This window comes from Anguilla anguilla, chromosome 18 (genome assembly GCF_013347855.1).
Source record: "Anguilla anguilla isolate fAngAng1 chromosome 18, fAngAng1.pri, whole genome shotgun sequence".
Taxonomy (NCBI): domain Eukaryota; kingdom Metazoa; phylum Chordata; class Actinopteri; order Anguilliformes; family Anguillidae; genus Anguilla; species Anguilla anguilla.
The window spans coordinates 12,305,972-12,329,229 of NC_049218.1; the positions used below are offsets into that span (position 1 = coordinate 12,305,972).

General features: G+C 43.6%; 1 protein-coding gene across 44 annotated transcripts in view; it reads left to right on the plus strand.

The window, feature by feature from the left end:
- Positions 1–9,756, plus strand: part of LOC118217872 (neurexin-1a-like) — a 310,125-nt gene extending 300,369 nt beyond the window's left edge. For all 44 annotated transcript variants that reach the window (XM_035399988.1, XM_035399994.1, XM_035400000.1 and 41 more), the window contains one exon: positions 9,406–9,756. In XM_035399988.1, coding sequence (XP_035255879.1) covers positions 9,406–9,710 — 305 coding nt within the window. In that variant the 3' untranslated portion in view covers positions 9,711–9,756. The remainder of the gene's footprint in view (positions 1–9,405) is intronic.
- Positions 9,757–23,258: the final 13,502 nt, after the last annotated feature.

Below are 23,258 nucleotides of genomic sequence, written 5' to 3' on the forward strand. Positions count from 1 at the left end.
TGCTGTAGATTACCCCTGACAGGCAGTGCGACAGACTTACATTTAATGAAATGTGTTGGCCGGGAAACAGGATTTCATGGTCATGTCTGCTCGGCTGTCAGACCCAACTCCGATTCTCTCTTACTTATCTTTTCAATTATTTTTGCTTCCCCCAGACCTTTCAAACGACATGTTTTTAGTGACATCCAAATGCCATACGTTCGTTTATTATTCCATGGAATGTAGGAAGGGTTTTTTTTTTCTTTCGGTTTCTTTATTTATTTATTTTATTTTTTGCTTTTTCCGTGGAGAAAATGAGATTAAGAAAGGCGGTTATATGCATAGCTAACGGAACCGGCTTTTGGGTTAACCAAATGCTGAAATTGGTTTGTGAAAAAAAGAAACACAGGTGAACGCTGATCCATGAAACACATCTTCAGCCACCCAGTGACCAAAATGCATATAATGTTCATAAAACTGGTGCTGCCTTGCCAAGAGGTCAATTTTTAAGACACAGCAAGCGTAAAACAATATGTACTGCCTTGTCAGTGATGGCTACATTATTTTGCATTATTTATTTGCTAAGCATAAGTCTCCATTTGCCTTGCACAGTCTCCTTTCTTTATGTACGTATTATGCATTAATATATCCCAGCGTGTGCCCATGTGATGCCTTGCGTGAGGGCACAGTTGCTGTGCCCTAACTGGGATTTGAACCCGCGACCTGTTACTTAGAGGCTCTGTTCTGGAGTCATTACAGTACAGCACCCCCCACTGTGTGTTTGAGCATGTAGGAGGGGAGGGGCACTTTTTGTGAAACAACATTCATAAAACATTGCGCAAAGCCATTCCTGAGAGATCGCTGTTGTTCTGGATTGGGGAGGTAGATTTTTTTTTTGTACAACCTGGGCTACGAGGTCTGATAAGAAGACAGATTGGACATCAGCGCTCAAAGTGCTGATCACACCGTGCTGCTCTTCCACACAAGATAGAAAAAAACAACCCTAATGACGCCCATTTCTTTTGTTTACAGTAATTATGCTTTTTTCTCCCTCAAGCAGTATTAGGTTTCTCAATTGCACCCCAGTAAATACGAATAACAAGCTTAGAGAGATGCAGTAATATAATGTCTGGACATTCAGTGCCCCCCCCCCTTTTTCACATCCGCTCATTATCTGATGTCAAATATGGACTGCACCGCGTGTATCTCCAGAAAAGGGCCATATTTATCGACCGCTACATAACCGAGACAGGCCAAGCACAATGAATGCTGCTTTGATTGCTATATTGGAAAATGTGATTTCTTTATCCCCAGAGCCTTATCAGACTGCAGTATTTACAGTAAAGCCATCCATACTGGTCCCCGCAGTACGCCTTTTTTTTTCTACCCTTTTTTTTTTTTTTTGAGGGCGTGGGATTTAACCGTGTCCGATTTTAATTCCCCAAAGGCAGGCATGGCAAGCCAGTTGCACACAAGCAATGCAACAATGCCAGGCCTGATTGTGATGAATAGTCATCGATTGCCTGAGGTCTGAAGACACAAATGAATAAGTGACTCCCCATAACAATGGGAAAGAATGGGCAGTAAAGTCAGATAGAAACACGCATGCAGGCATACACGCACGCACGCACGCACACATGCATCAACACACAGTCATGCGTGCATGCATGCATATGTATCTATATACAAACATACACATTTTGCACACTTTCTTGCACATTCACTGAATATGCCTGCAGAAAGGGCAACAGCAGTTATGCCCTAATAAATAGCATCAGCCGGCCTTAAATGGGGCATACCGCTCCATATAACATCATGGTGATGAGATGTGTACGCCAGTGTAATGAGAGACTTCGGTGACACGTACAGTAGTCGTGCCTCTCCTGTCGAATCAGCACAAACCCACTGAGGAGAAGCCTTCCGCAGAGCAGTAAAACAGGAGCCGCTGCAGGGCTGGAGAGAAGGTTAGGGGACTGTATCACAGTCTCCTGCCAGCAGGCCATTTGAGACAGCCACAGCGGGCAAGCTTTCGCCCTGCCGAATGCGGACGGCCATTGCTTTGTTGCGTTTAATGGAGCTGACTGCCCCGTCTTAGTCTGAGTCCGGCCGTGTCACCTTGCTCAAGGTCAGGCATGTCCCACCTGGGATTGGACCATCAACACACACTGGCCTTCCTTCAAGCTCGTGGAGATGTTCTGGCCTGTGACTGCACACCTGTATTCTGAATAAATAATGCATACCAGCTCGTTGTCTGAGGCAATTTGAGTGCTACACTCTGAGGTGGAAAAGAGCTGTTGACTGGTCTGGATTAGTCCACTGTTGATAAAACAGCAGTTACACATGGATTTGCTGGATTGTGAAGGACCACTTGCCCATTGGCAGAGGTTACTGTGACTTGCTGTGTGAAGAGTCTGAATCATTGCTGCTGTTCCAAAGGTTGGACTCCTAACTGTCAGGTTCAAAATGCTGATTTTTCTGCAGCTAAAACTCAACGGTATGAGTTTGAAATATGTTCTTAAAGATGTAGCAATATTTTTTTTTTTTTGTCTGAAATTAATATTTATTAGTAATCTAATTCTAGCACATGGTAGTTGCGGAGGATGTGAACACACTGCATTGCTTCTCATCCATAGCTTGCCCTGACATGTTCAGCTTTTCCTGCTCTATCTTTGAGCAGCGGCAGGAGTACTTCTGGGTGAAGCTCCACGCTTGATATCTAGCCCACACGCGGATGTTTGTGAAAAGAGCCCGGCCTTTCGAGGACGTGCGGTTAATTAAAATAAAATACTTAATATCTGAGCGTTATGCCAAGGGCAGCGCTGACTGATAATGTGATCTGCCTGCAGTCGATCTGCTCCGACGTGACAAGGCTGACAGCGGGTGATTATGACTGGGTATGTAGTGCCACTGTAACACTAATCCCCAGGATTACGGAGATGTGTCACCGAGTGAGCTAACTGAACCCATGTGGCGCTTCCGGAGAGTTCCTCTATGCGCGGCGTTAAGCTGAAACACACCGCAGTCCGCAGCCGCATCGAAACAGGCGTGCGCGCGCCACACACGAACGCAGACGCGCAGTTGCGCAAACACCCGTGCACATGCAAACACTCAAACACACACAGGCAACAACACGTTAACGAGTGATTAGCACCTGACGTTAAACCGCAAAGATGCAAAAAAAAGTATGGACGTATACAAACACAAATGTACATATATAGTAAATGCACATATTCAAACAGATACAGTGTGTACAAACAGCACACTAATCGATAATTGATCACTATTAGCAGAACCCTTTGTTCGTTCCCATTCTGTCACTCGTTAGCTCAGTGGGACATGTTCTGGATTTAAATGAGGTAGATTCCTCTCCTGTTGGTCCAATAGTACCATCTCTGAGCTCTCTTCTGCTGTCCAGTTTCTCCCATCCCCAATCGTCTGACTTCCTGATGTTCTACATTTGACCGCAGTGCTCTGATCAGACCCCCCCCCCCCCCCCCCAGTCCACCCCTTCAAGGGGTACCACACATCAAATCCCCTGTTTCTTTCATGGCTGCAGTTGACATCTTCTGTTCTTTTTTGACGGAGCACATCTCCATTCATGATTTCCAAGAGTTCAGTGAAGAAAAATATGACAGTACCGACCGTCATATTACAGTTCTGGCTCGTCGTGGCATGAATGGTATTATCTGGTATACATCAACATGAACTACGCTGCCCTTCAAGGGGCTCTCCTCTGTCACGTCGGGGTTAATTTGACTTTGAATGCATCGTTCTTTACGAGGATAGATACACCTGTCTCCTCCCTGCCAAGACAGGCGTTTAGCACGCCCACTCAGAGTTTATTGGATATAAAAGAGTGCGGGGCGGGCACCGGCAGCTTGATGGATAGCGGCGGGGAAGATGATGCGCAACCGCTCCTCTTCGTCATAATCAATCCCCCTTAGGAAAGGTCAGACGGTTTCTTGTCTATTCATTACTGCACAAGTACACTTGTTTTTCTCCACTACTTTACAGCAACTACCAGAAGGGCTGCCGCCCCCTGCCCCCTGGGACCCCCCCCCCCCACCCCCCACAACCTCTTCTGTCACAGTTTGGCAAATAAATGGACCTTCTCACCAGAGATGAATGAGGAAAATGGCCTTTAAGAGATCCATTTATTTACATTCCCACCAACAGCAGGAGGACTGCTGTTGGTGGGAATGTGTTCTCTGGCTCAGCCCCTCTCTGTGCTGCCTCTCCAGGCACAGGAGATCGGGGAACCCGTCACACATCCATTGTGACTAGCCACTCTGGACTTAATCTTCCCAAAATGCAGTTCAGGATGGGCCCAAGTCCTGGTGCGATCAAGCTTGGTAGGACTCTTCCCAGATCCTTCTTAACATGAGATTTTATTCAGGCTAAAGAAATCACGAGTCAAGCCATGTCCGTACAGTGTATAGAAGAGCAAAGCTATTTTGTTTCCGTTGAAACAACACAGTTCGGAGGTCTTAGCTGGTGAATTATCACGATTGGTCCTGTCGTGTGATGAATAGAATTCATGTCGTCCAGTCTTCCTCTTTCCCAGTGATCCAGTGTCTGTAGCAATGAGATCTCAGCCAAGGTGGGACACACAGGAAATGGTCTGAGGCACGGGGTCCCACGGGGGTATTAATGACAGGCGGGAATCGACACCGTAATGTGACTCTTGCTCAGCAAGGTTATTTTGTCGGTTTTTTGCCCTAAAAGTTTGATGCATGCATGCAGGCAGATCTCTCTATCTCTCCCCCCCCCACTCCCTCTCTCTCTCTCTCTCTCTCTCTCTCTCTCAGTCTCTCGGAAGCAGGGCTTGTTCGGTGGCAGTTTTCTCTCTGTCTAATTTTACCCTTGGGTGCACTCGAGTGAAATTTATAACAGCGCCCATCATTTTAAACACTTGTTTCAGGCGCCATTTCTCCCAGGTTTATGGCATAACCTCGCTCCACGGTGACGGACCGTTAATGAACAAGCGCACAGATGTTGCCAGGGCGCGGCTGCACACCGGCACCGGCACCGGCACCGGCACGGCCCCGTCCAGTCACAGCGCAGGGGCCGTTACTGACCTCTCTGACCCCGCCCCCCCCCCGGTGGCAGTTCACAGAACCGCCGAGGTCAAGCAGCAGTTATGGCCAGAGGCACACAGCCATTGGGCGTGACTCACAAAAACGCAACAGACCGACCCTCGCCCATTGGCCTGTCACGTATCGCCTTATCACGGTTGGAAATTCGCAATCGCCTATTGGCTAATCTTGTCTGAACAAACGCTAAATCTCCTCGGTCTCTCTCTCTCTTGCACTGTAAGTCTACACTTGTGCCCATTTGTTGATCATTAATTACAGTGAATTCATTATTTAACATGTGCTTACCCAGGTGAATCACTTGAGAACATTGTCTCAGTTTCAAGTACAACCTGTGCTGTGTACACTTGATACTGAAGGACTGTGCAGTACAGTGTGACAAATGGAGTCGTGTCTTATATTATCAGTGTGTGTGTGTGTGTGTGTGTGTGTGTGTGTTTGACACTCAGTGACACTGGTGGGTGGATAATGTTTTCTCAAAAGTGCTAATTGCCATGGATGAAGACTGAATGGGCATAATGCGGACCATTGCTTTAATCCTCGAAATAGAATCCTCTTTTAAATGAGAAATTAATTTTGTGGAGTAGCACAGATTATATCTCTGTGCCAAAACCCTGTCATTTGGTCTGTCTTCTCCTCCTTTGATTATCCCACCAACACAACACCTGTGTTGAGGCTGAGGTCAAACAATTCAGAGAAATACTTAATCAGGATTCACAGATGATTCGAGACAGAAACTAAACAGGGACATCTGGAGAACCACACTGAATGCGGATTGCCTTGAGAGCAGCTTTCAGTTTGGTTCTGAGTGTATACATGGCCAAGATGCATGAAAATACGTATCACATCAGCAATACCACACATACTGTACAGTGCACTTTTTTTTCCTGTCTTCTACCTGTACAATGTGCATGTGTGTGTGTGTGTGTGCATATTTGTGTGTGTGTGTGTGTGTGTGTGCGCGTTCGTGTATTTGCGCATTTGGGCGCACGCACGAGTGTGTGTGCGTTTGTGTATTTGCATGCACGAGTGTGTGTGTGTTTGTGTCCTTGTGTGTGTGTGTGTGTGCGTGTGTGTGTGTGTGTGAAAGAGAGCCTGTTTTAATGGTATTCTGAAGCAGGAGGTTATTGCTGTACTGGTAAAAGCAGTGCTGTGATTAGCCAGATAACTGCAGGAGAAGGTTAGCATTGTTAGTCATTCCTGCATGGATGGCGTGTGGGTTAGAATGAGCAGACCGGTGCAAATCAGCCAACCGAAAAAGGCGACTGCATCTTCAGTCACCTATCAATAACCCTCATTAGGCCCGGCGTGACTCCAATCAACAGATCGGAGCGAGTGCAGGTGTTAGCGCCCACCTGAGTGCCCCAATTAGGTCAGCAGTGAAGAGAGGAAGAGGGAATCAGCAGGTGCTGTGTGCACAGTGGGCAAGCAACGGGATTACCACATTCAGTTCCTGTTTCACATGCCGTATTGTTCCTGTGTGTGTGTGTGTGTGTGTGTGCGTGTGTGTGCATGCGTGCAAGTACGTGTGTGTGTGTGTGTATAGATGCGCATGTGTGTGTCTGTGTGTGTGTGCGCGTGTGCCAGTATGTGTATGTGTATGTGAGGGTGTGTGTATTTTTTGTTGTGTGTGCATGTGTCTGTTTGTGTGCATGTGTTTTTATGTACAGTATGTGTATCTTTGTGTGTGTATGTGAGGGGGTGTGTGTTTTTGTGTGTGCGTGTCTGTGCGTATCTGTGTGTACGTGCATGTTTCTTCAAATGGTTTAGGTGATTATTTCACATTCCACTGTACATTCAGCTCGTGTCTTTTTAATGTTACAAGAACAGTAATAAAAAACAAAGATTATATTTGCCTAACATTTCCCTAACGTTTGGTTGGTGGAGTGCAGTGACACCCGTGGTGTTTTAGCCTGAGAGCAGAGCCATCTTCGCACCTGTCCGCTGGTATTTTCGGATCTGTCGCCGGCCTAACAGATCTGTTCTAACACCCAGGTCAGGCTCCTTCCCAGCGGTGCTTGTCTTTGCCCTTGAGTTTGTCCTGGCCATGTCACCCACCAGCGCTGTTGTTTACCCCCCTGAACGGGGGGGTGGGAGGTGGGGGGTGGGCAATAAACACAGGAGCAGACATTTTCCTTTTCATAAGGTGAAGGGGGTGGGCGGGGTGACTGTGAGGGGGCTCCGTCCTTCAGTCGAGAGCGCACACAGAGACTTAATTGACTGGAAAGAAACGGACATTCAATCTCAGGAACTGCGAAAGATGGGCTCAGGTGCACGGCAATATCAGTTGCCCATTACGCATTCATTGCGGTCCTTCCGCGTGTGCTGATGACAACCAATCTCTGGGGTGCGTCCCGTCTCCTGTCTCCTGAGAATCTCGGATCCCCCAGAAGAGGAGCCGATGGTGAATGGAGATGTTCTGAAGCATTTCTTGAGAGCATGACACAAGAATGATGTCACACCTGCAATTCTGTGGCATTCCATGCTTCTTAAACCAAAGTGTGCCCCTACTTATGCATTTAGTGCATGACCTCCATTTTTTATGCTGGTACATCCATGTTGGAATTTCAACCTCAAGTAATTTTTTGGGGTGGGTCTGTGGACTGGCCTTGAATACTGATGATGGTGCATAGGATGCATCATTTCCTATTTGTCTGAGCAATCAATAGCGCTGCTTTCAACACTGCTCTTAGAGGCACCTGCCTATCAGCCAGTCAGTTTTCCCTCGACAAAGTCACGTGTAAAGTGCTGCTAGTTTTACTCATGCTCATCCTTCCGTCCTCTATAAACTGGACATACATAAGTAAGGGCCCGAATGAGGGTCAAAGGTCTAGGAGGAAACGGGGTCAGGCAGGGTCAAGGACTAAAGTTAGGGGCGTGGCTCGTGTTGAAATCCCCAAGTGTGATATTGGACATAACTGGATTATAATGTTCTGACAGTGTGGGCCACAGAATAAGTAACTGTCCCTGTGTTTCATGGGTGTGTGCGTGCATGTGTTTGTCTGTATGTGTGTGTGTCTGTGTTTGAGTGTTAGTTGGTCTGTCTGATCTCTTTGTGTTAACTTTACCCTTGCATCATTAAGTATCTATTTGCCCAGACAGTGTATTTACAGAGAAAAATATACATGTCCATAGCATGTCCATAGCATGTCACACCCTAATACAGCCATACGGTTTTTCAGAACATTTTTATTTGAGTAAGCCCCTGGTGCGAATCAATCAATCAAGGCTGTGCTTGCTTCTCTGTGGGAAATCTTTTTTAAAAACCCGTATATGTGCTCCTTCCCTTATTATTGTGGCTGATTCTCGAAATCAAGACAAGGGCCACTCAGGCTGAAAGTACAGCCAGTTAATGAGGTCTGCAGGAAGTAAGACGGAACGCAAATTTAAATAGTCTGAGAAGAGAGAGAGAGAGGCGTAGGCTGCAGAAGCCAGAGAAGGACGGGAGAGGGAGAGGAGGAAGAAAGAGAGAGAGAGAGAGAGGAAGAGAACGAATTAGCTGTAAAAGAGGATGATGAAGTGGATAGTGAAGGCCTATCAGAGCTGATGGGAGAGTATAATTTGGACGGCTCTTGTACATAATGGAGACTCGGAGATATGTAATCAGTTTCTCTTTCAAGGTGCAAATGGATCCAAGGCCCATTCTTGTCAGATATTGATCCCATTATCAGGCATTTAGAGTTCATTAAAGAGGGCCAATTGGGTTTATCAGATTTGCAATTCTTAAAAGTTGCAGCGCATGTTCCGATGCATTTCCGTGCCAAATTTACATCGCAGTTGCCATGTTACCGCTTCTTTGGGTTGCCACGTGAGTCATCAAGGTGTCAGAATTGTGCATGAAAAAATATACATATATATAATTAGTGAATGTATGTTATTTTACCTGTTATTATATGCATTAACTGGCAAAGCATTGTGCTAGTCTCTCTGACTGAAATGGCTGTGAATGACTGCAGATTTAGCTCTGAACAGATACTGTAGGAGCCCAAAGCACCCCTCCTAACTGAATTAACCCCACATTAATTTATATCCCAGTTATATGTTTTTTTTTATTTAAATCTTTTCAAGGTAAATATTATGCAGATTGGTCGATAGAGTTCTATTGATGTTTCATGTTCAGGTATTTGCCACTTAATGCTGAAAATTGAATAAATAATGTTATGTGCTAACCAAGATAAACAGTAAAAAAGGCTGGGATTCGAAGAGCTTGAAGATTAGGAGTTAGGTCGGCATTCCTGAATCCAAACTCACTGTATATATATGTCTGTAGAGTCAGGGTTTTTTGGGTCTCAGGGTCGCATAATGACCTTTGCCACCTCTCTCTGTCTCACAGCCAACCCCACGAGCCCGGGAACAAAGGGGTACCCGGGCACCTCAGAAGTGTTCCGGGAGTCCAGCAGCACCACGGGCATGGTGGTGGGCATCGTGGCGGCCGCCGCCCTCTGCATCCTCATCCTCCTCTACGCCATGTACAAGTACCGCAACCGCGACGAGGGCTCCTACCACGTGGACGAGAGTCGCAACTACATCAGCAACTCGGCCCAGTCCAACGGCACCGTGGTGAAGGAGAAGCCTGCCAACAGCGCCAAGAACTCAGGCAAGAACAAGAAGAACAAGGACAAGGAATACTACGTGTGATCCGCCTCCCTGCTCCCTCCCACCCAAAGCCCCCACCCCTCCCACCCCCGCCACCCCTAAGCCCCAAGCTGGGAGCTCCACTCAAAGACCAGAAGACCCCCGTGTGTATGATAACAAAGCCACAAACTAATAAAACGTTTAGTCTTCATTTTATCTAAGACATGGTGGAAAAATGGAAAACAAACTTAACAGAAAAAAAACCCCACAAACTTGCTTCACTTTCTACTTGAGCACATCAGACTATGAGGAGGCAGACGCCAGACGTAAACCAGCCAAACTGACAGACGGTTGAGCTGAAAAAGCAGGCGACCGGTGAAAAGCAGGCCAAACAGAATTAACACAAATACTCTGATGAGCAGCAAACAGGATACTGACATCACTTTCTCTTTTTCCCCTCTTTTCTCTCTTCCTCCGGGAAGGGGGTGGCGGAGGGGAGGGGAGGAGTGGTTCGGAGACCAGTGATACGAGGGGGAGGTAAAATATCATAAACTGTCAGTGTTTTCATTTATGTTGCCTGTGTTTGTGTTGCTGGGACATTTTCTTAATGATGAAAAAAAAATAAAAGATTACAAACCGATGCATAAATCAGTGAAATGATAAAACCGCCAAAACATTCAAGAGTGAAGACGAGCGAAGGGAAACCAAGGGAGAAGGATGTGGGAAAATGCAGAAGCTACCTATGTTTGAGGAAACAGCCAAAGTATTTGCACTTATACAGACAGCAGGGCCAGCATGGACTGCGTTGCCAGGCCGACTGTCCGTCAAAAGTGCAAAGAATGGTGTGGCCACCAGATATAAAAAAAAGACTCATTACAAAAAAAGGAAAAAATAAATAAATAAACATTCATGTTGTGATTAAGGAATACGGAGGCCTTAATTTCATTCCCAGTGTGAAATCGAAGGCATGTGTTTTTGCGCAGAATTCAAGGATAACTGAGGAATCGGGAGAACTCCATGCACGCAAAGTATCTTATAACATATGTTTATATACAGTACAAACACATCTATATGTGCTTTCTGGACTGTGACAAGTGGTGTTTTATAGGCTGTTGTATAGATGATGCAAACTATATCGGCTCTTCAACCATTTTTAGTAAAAAAAAAAAAACGAAAGAGAAAAGAATAAAAAACAAACATAAATGTTAGTAAGTGTTGCTAGATATAGATTTTATGACAACATCTGCAGTTACCTTTTTTTGTTGCATTATTCTTTTTTTTATCCCTCTTCTATGCATATTTTTCTGTTCAGTTTTTTTTTTTTTTTCCACAGCCATCAATCTGTAGTCCATCTAGTGTCCCAGCTGTTGCCTGACTTGTCCACATGAATTACTCAGCATTGAGGAAGAGGCTGGATGGTGGGGCACCTAGGGCAGGAGCGGGGGTGTATGGGGTGGGGGAGGGGGGGATATCAGGGGGGCAAGAAATTACAAAACAGGAATCATGAAGCAGGAAGAGGTGGCTTATAGAATCACCACCCTCTTCTAAAACCCATCCCCAAATTAAACCTGTATGCTAAACAAGAAGGTTGATGTGTGTGAATGGCGATGCTGTTATGTACTTGGTAATGAACATACTGTAGGTCCTGACTGATACTTGGTTTGATGACAAAGGAAAGGTTCCTTGGAGTAGAGAAAAGAGGCCATTTCAATATTTCTGTGTTTGTGCTGTCATGCTGTTATTCAGATCTGCTTTCTTGAGACCTGTATTCAGAATGAACAAGGGAAAGAAGAATATTACCTAAGCTATAAATAATTATAATTGTTTTTTTTTTTATTATTAATTCTTTTCTACAGTATTTTATGTTAATTGTGATGATTCTCTATTGACCTCAAAGTAAACTTTATTATAAAAAATAGTTTTGAAAAAAATACATGAATAAATAAAACATTACCTAAAGTAAACATAAGTCTATGATGAAATTATTAGAAAGGTGTGTAAAAGCTATGTTAAATGAAAAATTCTATAAGGGGAAATAACCAAAAATGACCTTTTTTTCCCCATGGCTTCAATTTAATTTTTTTTTACATTTAAATGAGTGTGATTTGATCATGAATTTACCAATCAAAACTATATAAACAAAATGTATGGGAGTTGGAGGGGGCGGGGGAATCTCTTGAAAGTTTTGTTTTTGATGATTTTTTTTTTTAAATACTGCTTCATTATGTACTACCCCGTTCATTATAATCTATGTATCTCATAATCTGCCATTTTATTTTGAATTTTTAACACAGAGCTTATGCTGGAAATAAAAACTAAAGTGGGTGAGAAGCAGCCGTCATGTTGAGACACCCTCCCTTCTTTCATCTGTCAGCGGTTATTTACGTGTTTGTTTCCCCCAGCAGAGAAAGCGGCCTGTGAGGCCTGCGAGGCGTCTCTGTGGGAGAAGGCAAAAGAATGCATTGGGCCTGAAGTACGGCTTCCTCGTGACAGAGAAAGGTCTCCTGGGAAGGGACTGAGACGCAGCCTGTTTTACAGATAGAAGCCTGGGATGAGGCTCCTAACTGTAGGAACAACGGAAGCGCCATGTCCTACGCGCACACACACACACACAGACAGACAAATATACGCACACACACACACACACACACACACACACACATACACGCACACACACACATACACGCACACACACACACACACACACACGCACACACACACATACACTCACACAAGTGCACAGTTTCATAAACAGACATATATCCTCAGGGTGGCGTTTCAACATCTACAGCACTACAGAAGAAACACCGAACCCGCCATGCAGCCATAACTCACACTGCGCATGCGAATGCGCATGTTAGACTGGTGTTGTTTCAGTGTGAGATGTGAATCACATTGCAAACTATTCTTTCAACAACCTCTTTGAGACGGTGAGGAAATTTTAAAGACTCATTTTTAAAAAAGTACAAAATAATTTGACGTTTTATCAACTGAATTGGGCAAAGATGGAAGATAATACCGCTTGTGATTCTACTCCTTTGGGTCTCTATAACTTGCAATTTAAATTTGAAGAACTTTCATGGTTATATGAGATGCACAGTAACAGAAAAAAAATCAGTGTGCAGTATATAATCACCCCTATTTTTACAGAAGAAGTATCCGTAGCTATAAATGTATAATATGCTGTGAGACAATGTCTCAGATAGTATCATGGAAACAAACACCCAAAACAATGAGCGTGCAGATCTGTGAGCTGATAGCAAGCATTGCTCTGTCTCACATAAACTGCATGATAGGTTTTCTTTTCTTTTTTTTTAGAATACATGATGAAAGCACCTTCTTAACATAGAAGAAATCAATATGTTGTTGTTGAATTGATACACTTTCACAAGGAGTGCATCATCGGTACTGTTAAGATCAAACTTGATGAATCGTGGAAGGGTCACTTAAAATTACCGAGGCAATATAACAAAGCTGAGAATGGATGAGCGTTTAGCAATGAAAAGAAAAGCCGGTATAATAAACGCTTATTGCAGGCTTCTTCCTCCCCCCGGTGACTGAAGCCAGGCTAGCCTCTTGTGAGCTCACAGGCTTGAATCAGAAAGCTGTGACTGGCAGCACTACACAGACTCCAGCATGTGAAGAGTTATTTCTGGCTTCCTGTTTATCCTAGTATGTCTCTCTGAGCTGGATATATCCGCAGACCCCCTGTTTCTCCACGCTGTAATTTCTCCTTTCTGTCTTCCTTTTGTTCCTGCCTCCCCTCGCTTCGCTCAGTCAGTGCCAGAGAAGCAATGCACGACCCGTAGAAATCGTGTGCTGGTCCAAACCTCCATCCTTCAACAACACTCTTGAAATGAATCTTTCAAGTGCATTTGAAGAGATTTCTTTTTTGTTGTTGTTGTTGTTATTGTTCACCAGGGCATCATTTTAATTGTATTTTGTTGCAGATTTTATTGCTGGAAATGCTGCTGAAAACATGGACAATATTATTTTATATCTGATACCTTAACTGAATAGACAGGCGAACCGAGCAAGGGTACAAATAAGAACAAAATACCCCCCCCCCCCCCCCTTTTTCTCTCTCTATCTCTCTCTCTTCTTCTCTGTAGAGATCTTTCTCTCACCCTCTCTCCCTCTCTGTGGAGGTCTGAGAGTCACCTGCTCAGCTGAGTCAGGGCCACAACGGGCCATTCAATACAGAGGGCACCCGTCCACCTCACTTCCTCTCCATCACCCCTATCAGTTACCCACCGCAGGAGGACGGCAGGATTTATATGTTCTGCGAATCCCATGGGAGAGGAAGCAGGGGCTTGTGGGTAATGTGCTGTGAGAGCAGCTGGAGATGGAATGAAAGTGTGCAAAGGAGGTCTGTCAATATAAATACGCACAAGTACGACATTAAAAAGATTAGATCACTGTTGTTGTTGTTTTTTGGCCAGACAGATAAATTCTAAATGATGTTGACTTTTAAAGATGCCAGTTTCTCAGACTGAATATTCAAATAATGGAAAACCCTCCCCATCTTCTCCAAGCACTGTGTGAACACCACATCTTTCTGAGCAAATAATAGCTGGCTGTGAAGCAGATCAGCATTCACTCGCACACTCACACAAGCAGATGAATATTATCAATGAATTATCTATTATCTGATGCAGAGAGTGTGGGCTCTCCTTTGTGAATATTGATAAGAGAAACTAAAACCCTGGTTTGACTTCTTTTTTGTTAATTAAAAAGCATCCGAATACTGATCCTCATTAGATTAATGATCTCATGTCAAATGTCCTGTCCCACCATGAATTTCAACAATTTATTTTTTCAATCTTCCCTGTGGTCGAATAAACCACAATGCCCCATTGCAGTCACAGGGACACTGTGCAGTAAGAAATGCCGTCTTTCGGATGAGACATTAAACCGAGGTCCTGACTCACTGTGGTCATTAAAGACCCCATGACATTTGTCGCAAAGAGTAGGGGGTTCCCTGGTATCCTGGCTAAATTCCCAACCTGGCTTTCTCAAACTTGCTACCTAATCATCCCCTGATTTAATTGGCTAAGAAAACAAAATGCTTTCTCCCTGTTCACTTTACCTAATGTGTGGTGAGCGCTCTGGCACAAAATGGCTGCCGTGCATCACGCAGGTGGGTGCTACACATTGGTGGTGGGTGAGGTGAGTTCCCACTCATTACTGTAAATCGCTTTGGGCGTTCGGAAAAGTGCTATATAAATGCAATGATTTATTAATTCATTCATTAAAGAAATAGTTTAATAGCAATTTTATTTTTCATGATTGTTCATAATTTCAAGGCTCAAATGCCAGGTTTTTCTTTTTTAAAACCAGATAACACTTTTCCTCATTTCAAATACTGAAAAGCCATGAAGAACAAGAGGAGAGAGAGAGAGAGAGAGAGTGAGAGAGAGAAAAAGAGAAACAGAGAGAGAGAGAGTGTGTGTGCATGTGTGTGTGTGTGTGTGAGAGAGAAAGAGAGAGAGAGAATAGTCTTCTGAGACTCGGTTTGTTCCAACAGACAGATGCCTCAGACTTTTCCCCAGTGCATTGACTGTTTCCGAATGCAGAAAGGTAGGGATTATGCTAATAGCACAACCATTTCACAGAGCGCACACAGCTCCTGTGGCAAACAGCGATAAGTACATTTTGTTGGCTTTGTTTGAATAGCTTTGATACAATAGTAAAATTAAATGTAATTAATAATAACCCTTGGGGGGGGGGGGGGGGGGGGGGGGGGGGGGGGGGGCGACCAGTCCTGCCTAGGATGGCTCTCTGGTCTGTGAGATTCAAACAGGTAACAATCTGTGCAAAACGTTAACATTTTATCACGATTTGTTATTGATGTATGATTTAACTCTCTTTAGAGCTTGGGTTTTCAACAGGGCATCTGCAGACCCCTGGGGGCCCTTAAATGTACTGTAAGGGGCCCCTAGAGAGACTTGATATTCAATGACTACACATATATGTATTTGGGGAGTTTTTTTTGAAAATATAAAACATTTTAAAAATATATTTTATTTCGAATTAAATTATGATACCTTAATGATTATGATTATGTTCCCTGGATACCTTTTAGCCTGGGTGAGGGTCTCTTAATCAGAAAATGTTGCACACCCCTGCTTTAAAGTATATGTAACTATCCAACACAATAAGCCATCAAGATCTGTACGCAGGTGTGTACTGAGATAGAGCTCAGGCGGCGTAAAGCTCACCCTTCTAATCTGTCACTCACAAAGTTCCCTCCTGGATTATGTTTTTTAATACCTTTTTTAAATAAAATAATCATTAAAAAGAGGTCACCTATGTGAAACAACACACCCTCACAAACACCCCAAATGGGTTCTCGTCATCAAAGAGCGAATGATTAGTTTTGAGTTGAATAAAATGGCCTAGAGTTCGGTTGTCCTGTGTGTCTGTTTCACATTTCGCTGACTGAATGTGCGTGTCATTCAACAACAGGGGGTGAATAGATGTCGACTGGTCGGGTACCACAGTGCAAGAAATGTGGAGAGCAAGCTTGGTCAGGAAACTGGTCGCCCTCAGCGATCATGCTCTCATTATAAACCAATTGCATACACACATCGCTACATGTTATCATACTCAACCAATCACATACACACATCGCTACATGTTCTCATAATCAACCTATCACATGCACAAATCACTAATGGAGTGCCTTTTTTAAACTGACAGTCAGACCTTTCAGCTGCTGCTCATTGCCTGCACTGCTTTTTGAATACTACATTTGCTACAGCTCACATAATTGTGCTCACCCTCCACCACCCCAGCGTCCCACTGTTGTTTGGATCTGCTTGTAGGCGCTGGGGGGTTTGATATTTTTCCTGTTTAGTAGAGGATATGTTTCCTGATCCTCGGTTGATAGGTTAGTGCATGCTGGTGCCATTCACCAAAACCAAAAAAAATATTACTTTGCATATTCATTAATATATTTAATATTAACATGTGAGTGGTCCTGACTGGTCATGTTTGGTCAAGAAAGTTTTCTGGGTAAGAAAATTTTCTTCACAGCTTCATTGAAAGTCAATAGATATTTCTGTTTCTTTTTACCCACCAGACTTTGTTCTAACTACTATTCCATAGTTGCTAACAAAGAAGTATAGCCTAGAGGTGTCCCCCTTTTCATGAGTCTCTGCAACCAAAATGTCCCTGTGTGAACACACTCCTCGTGTTTAAAGTGGAAAAGTTTTACCTTCATGGACACATACCAGAGGGTCATAGCTTTGTGTCTGGACTAGCGCTGACATAGATGTAGCTTGGTATGATATTTTATAGCACCTTCATGCATGGTGCTCTACCTCAATGGAAAGTTTACATTTGTAAGTTGTGGCAGTCTCTATAAATGTGGATCTATATAGAATATAGTTGAAAAATGTAGTCAGCCTTAATTTCCCACCAGAAAAACTGTCAAAAAGAACATGAGAAAGAGACGGGGTAGAATATTTTGGCTGAGGGCACAGAGCCCTCACCACTCAATGGCCCTGAGACAGCTGACGTATGAATGCTCAATATTTCTGGCGCCGGGTCTTAAAAGTTCCTTTTAAGTTAACAACTGTTGAAATTTTTAAAATGATGCCTGGTGATTTGTTTTTTTGTTTTTTCTCGGTCACACCTCTGTCTTGTGTGTATTGTTTGTATTCCATGTCAGCTTCTGGATTGCACAGCCTTCTGCTTTGGGGCAAAGGCGGCAGGAAAAATTCATGACCCTCAGGAACGCGGCGCACCACTACAGGGTACCCCCTGTGAGATCGGGGTGCGCGCTCCCCATTAATCATGGCTGACACCTTTGTGTTTCATGTATCATTTCAGCTCCATTTGGGTTTATTACCAGCACATTTTTCAGGCAAACATAATGATGACTCTATCGTGCTCCCTCCACCCTTCATCCTCTGGGAACCCGTCTCCCCCCACCCCCCCCCCCCCCCCCCCACCACCATTGAAGACCACCTCCATATTGCCAAGGTGACAGTTTTTTTTTTTCTTGCTACATTTTTTTTAAAGTTCTGCACCAATGACTTTTAAATGTTTAGAAAAGAAGAGGGGAAGGGGGGTTGGAATAGAGAGAGCAAAGCACTGTTGACAGGCACTTCAGCGCGTACCTCTGCTCAACATCTCTGTGATGTGTTGGCAACGTGCTTTCAGATGTTGCTGATTGGGGGGGGGTCTTTGAGGGAACACCACATGTTCCTCTTACTTTGCTCTTTTAGTGTAAAACAGAAGGGATTTATGCTGCTGACACAACTCACAGCCTGTAATGAAGCTGAAGTAAGGGGTTTCACTCTACTAATCCTGGAAATGAGGCAAAGTCCAAAACAAGCTGAAAAACATTTTGCTTCTCCCAGGTACAGTGCTGGGAGAAGCAACACGTCTGCTATTCAGGCACACATTGAAGGTTCTCAACGTTATTGGGGTTTTTGAAACAAAAAAAACATACATTATTGGTAACAAGACTTGGATAATCTTGTGGAAGGAATTTAGTCATACTTGTACAATATAAATTCAGATGATGATGATTGATGATGATGATGATGATAATGATGATGATGATGGTGATGATGAGGAGTGGGTGAATAGGATAGAGGTAATGATGGTGCATCGCAAGCACATTCCTTTTGTTAATGTAATATTCTTGTGAAAGTTAAAATCAATATTTAATATCAGTGGATCAATGTGTTGTCTCTTTCACTGTACTGTGCTGAAATGAATTGCTCATGTCAGTGTATAAGTAGGCACCGTAAAAGTGTGTTTTATTTATTAATTTACTTAAAAGGTTTTTGTTCCTGCAAGAGCAAGTATGGCTCCCTAAAGTGACTGGCTTTTGAAGCTGAGCCCATTGCTCTTTGACACTGTTTGACTGTTTAATGCTCTTTCTCTCTTACTTTTGTTCACTCCCTCTGTTCTTTCCTAGCCATCTCCATTTTTCTGAAATGTCAAATTCAATAGGCTTTATTCTTAGACATTTATAGAATGTTACTGAAGCGTAATTTACTGTACAAAACATAAAATGATTATATACTGAAACATGAGTGCAGATGTGCTAAATGCAATTACAGGAATTGATTCTGTAATTATAGTCTGATAAACTGATTTTTTAGCACACACATGAAAATGCATTTATGGATTAAAACTGATATATATATATATATATATATATATACAGTTTAAAGCATTTTTAATCATGCAAAAACTGGTTTAGGCAGGTGTGTACAGACTTTTGACTGGTATATATATATATATATATATATATATATATATATAAAATTATTATTTATTTTTTTTACTTGCATTACATGTCAAAGATATCAGACGACCTGTTGTTTTAAAACACTTAAAGTAGATAAGATTTCACTCAATTTTATTCCCCCTCCACCTCCCACTTTGGAAAATGATTGGGTAGACTTAATTTAATGAATTGCAATTAAAGCCAAAAGAGGCTATTTTGAGGAAAGTCATGGCTAAGATTATTTTTAAGTGAAACTCATATTTTTGTGTTATTGTAGGTAGAAACCGAAAGAAATGTTAATACTCTGATTTGTTATTCAATGAATGTACATATATTAATTGAATTATTTTCTACCTAAACTTTTTTTTCTTTTTCAACCAAATGCTTTTGGCCTGTCTGTATATAGTATAGTGTCCCTGTCTCTTACCCTCTTTAAAGATGGGAAAATCAAAATCTGGACCAGATGGTTCTCCCAGGGAGCACAGTGGTTGTTCCAATCTGCAAAACCGTGAGATTCTTTGTCTGCATAAATGGGTATTCACCAGCAGACCCAGTTATATTACAGATTGAAAATGAGTGCCAGCCATGCATACAATCTAATAATATAAAGTGGATTGCATTTAGCCTGTGTTCCTGAGTCAGAAATACTGTACATTTTAACTGGTTCTCTCCCTCTGCACCAGATAAGAGCTAGCCTACAACCCAGATAGGTAAGAATTCTGAGCACCTATATGTATATTAACTTTTTAAAAAATAAATAATTACTGTCGCAGGAACAGGAGCATCTCTGCCTGTGAGTGAATGAGTGACTGAGTGAGTGACTGAGTAAATGAATGAATGAATGAATCCAGATTACCTTTGTAGAATCGTAGGTTAGCCTTTACCTCAGATCTATTTTTTCAAATGGACTGGGATCTGGTGACACTTTATATAGTACAGTCCAGATCAGTCTTGCAGCCTTCCTGAGGGGGGTTGGGTATCATTTTCAGAGGAAGGTCATATTTATTATTTATCTTTTCAGAAACATGGTTAAACCTTGGCTATGTTGATTTGCCTCAACATAATACAAGGACACTGAAACAAGAAACAAGACATCAGTGAAACTGCAATACAAAAATAAGATAATAAATGATATAACAATATTATTATTATTAGTCTTTGGCAATCACACTAATATTATCTCACATATTATTATTCTTTATTCCACCCATTATTGGACTGCTACTCCTCCCATAGTATTCGCACCACATGCACGTGAAATATGTCAAATCGAGCAGTTTCAATGGGAATGGTGTGCTGTTACTTTGTGGAAAGTTTCAGTGTACAGCTTCTGAAAAATTTTTGTAGGCAATTTTTCTCCATAGAGAATGAAGGGTGACCCTCAAGAAATCACAATGCCCTCTAGTAGCTGGAGAGAGAGGATTGTGACATCACCAGGGTGAACATTCCAACATTCATTTAAATTGACAATGTTTATTATTTCAGAGCATTTGAACTGCTTGTCATAAAGAGATGTGGGATGCCTCATTGGACTATGTAGAGTCCAAAGTTGATTGGTGAATCCTAACCCTAACCCAAGCTGTAACCCTAACCCTAGCTCTAACCCTCACCTTAATCCTAACCCTAGCTGTAACCCTAACACAATACCTAGCTGTAACTCCAACCCTAACCCAAGCTCTAACCCTAACCCAAACCCTAACCTTAGCTGTAACCCTAACCCTAACCCTAACCCTAGCTGTAACCCTAATCCTAACCCTAGCTGTAATCCTAACCCTAGCTGTAACCCTAACCCTAACCCTAGCTGTAACCCTAACCCGAACCCAAGCTGTAACCCTAACCCTAACCCTAACCCTAGCTGTAACCCTAACCCTAACCCTATCTGTAACGCTAACCCTAACCCTAACCCTAGCTGTAAGCCTAACCCTAACAGTAGCTCTAACCCTAACCCTAACCCTAGCTGTAACGCTAACCCTAACCCAAGCTGTAACCCTAACCCTAACCCTAACCCTAACCTAACCCTAACCCTAACACTAGCTGTAACCCTAACCCTAACCCTAACCCTAGCTGTAACCCAAACCCTAACCCTAGCTGTAACCCTAACCCTAACCCTATCTGTAACCCTAACCCTAGCTGTAACCCTAACCCTAACCCTAGCTCTAACCCTAACCCAAACCCTAGCTGTAACCCTAACCCTAACACTAGCTGTAACCCTAACCCTAACCCTAGCTGTAAGCCTAACCCTAACCCGAGCTCTAACCCTAACCCTAGCTGTAACCCTAACCCTAACCCTAGCTGTAACCCTAACCCTAACCCTAGCTGTAACCCTAACCCTAACCCTAACCCTAGCTGTAACCCTAACCCTAACCCTAACTGGAACCCTCACCTTAATCCTGACCCTAGCTGTAACCCTAACACAATACCTAGCTGTAACCCCAACCCTAACCCTAGCTGTAACCCTAACCCTAACCCTAGCTGTAACCCTAACCCTAACCCTAGCTCTAACCCTAACCCTAACCCTAACCCTAGCTGTAACCCTAACCCTAACCCTAACCCTAACCCTAACCCTAGCTCTAACCCTAACCCTAGCTGTAACCCTCATCTTAATCCTAACCCTAGCTGTAACCCTAACACAATACCTAGCTGTAACCCCAACCCTAACCCTAGCTGTAACCCTAACCCTAACCCTAGCTCTAACCCTAACCCTAACCCTAGCTGTAACCCTAACCCTAACACTAGCTGTAACCCTAACCCTAACCCTAACCCTAGCTGTAACCCTAACCCTAACCCTAACCCTAACCCTAACCCTAGCTGTAACCCTAACCCTAACCCTAACCCTAACCCTAGCTGTGACCCTAACCCTAACCCTAGCTCTAACCCTAACCCTAGCTGTAACCCTCATCTTAATCCTAACCCTAGCTGTAACCCTAACACAATACCTAGCTGTAACCCCAACCCTAACCCTAGCTGTAACCCTAACCCTAACCCTAGCTCTAACCCTAACCCTAACCCTAGCTCTAACCCTAAACCTAACCCTAGCTGTAACCCTAACCCTAACACTAGCTGTAACCCTAACCCTAACCCTAGCTGTAACCCTAACCCTAACCCTAGCTGTAACCCTAACCCTAACCCTAGCTGTAACCCTAACCCTAACACTAGCTGTAACCCTAACCCTAACCCTAGCTGTAACCCTAACCCTAACCCTAGCTCTAACCTTAACCCTAACCCTAGCTCTAACCCTAACCCTAACCCTAGCCCTAGCTGTAACCCTAACCCTAACCCTAGCTCTAACCCTAACCCTAACCCTAGCTGTAACCCTAACCCTAACCCTAGCTGTAACCCTAACCCTAACCCTAACCCTAACCCTAGCTGTAACCCTCATCTTAATCCTAACCCTAGCTGTAACCCTAACACAATACCTAGCTGAAACCCCAACCCTAACCCTAGCTGTAACCCTAACCCTAACCCTAGCTCTAACCCTAACCCTAACCCTAGCTCTAACCCTAACCCTAACCCTAGCTGTAACCCTAACCCTAACACTAGCTGTAACCCTAACCCTAACCCTAACCCTAGCTGTAACCCTAACCCTAACCCTAACCCTAACCCTAGCTGTAACCCTAACCCTAACCCTAACCCTAACCCTAACCCTAACCCTAGCTGTAACCCTAACCCTAGCTCTAACCCTAACCCTAGCTGTAACCCTAACCCTAACCCTAGCTCTAACCCTAACCCTAACCCTAACCCTAGCTGTAACCCTAACCCTAACCCTAACCGTAACCCTAACCCTAACCCTAGCTCTAACCCTAACCCTAGCTGTAACCCTCATCTTAATCCTAACCCTAGCTGTAACCCTAACACAATACCTAGCTGTAACCCCAACCCTAACCCTAGCTGTAACCCTAACCCTAACCCTAGCTCTAACCCTAACCCTAACCCTAGCTCTAACCCTAACCCTAGCTGTAACCCTAACCCTAACACTAGCTGTAACCCTAACCCTAACCCTAACCCTAGCTGTAACCCTAACCCTAACCCTAACCCTAGCTGTAACCCTAACCCTAACCCTAACCCTAGCTGTAACCCTAACCCTAACCCTAGCTCTAACCCTAACCCTAGCTGTAACCCTCATCTTAATCCTAACCCTAGCTGTAACCCTAACACAATACCTAGCTGTAACCCCAACCCTAACCCTAGCTATAACCCTAACCCTAACCCTAGCTCTAACCCTAACCCTAACCCTAGCTCTAACCCTAACCCTAACCCTAGCTGTAACCCTAACCCTAACACTAGCTGTAACCCTAACCCTAACCCTAGCTGTAACCCTAACCCTAACCCTAGCTGTAACCCTAACCCTAACCCTAGCTGTA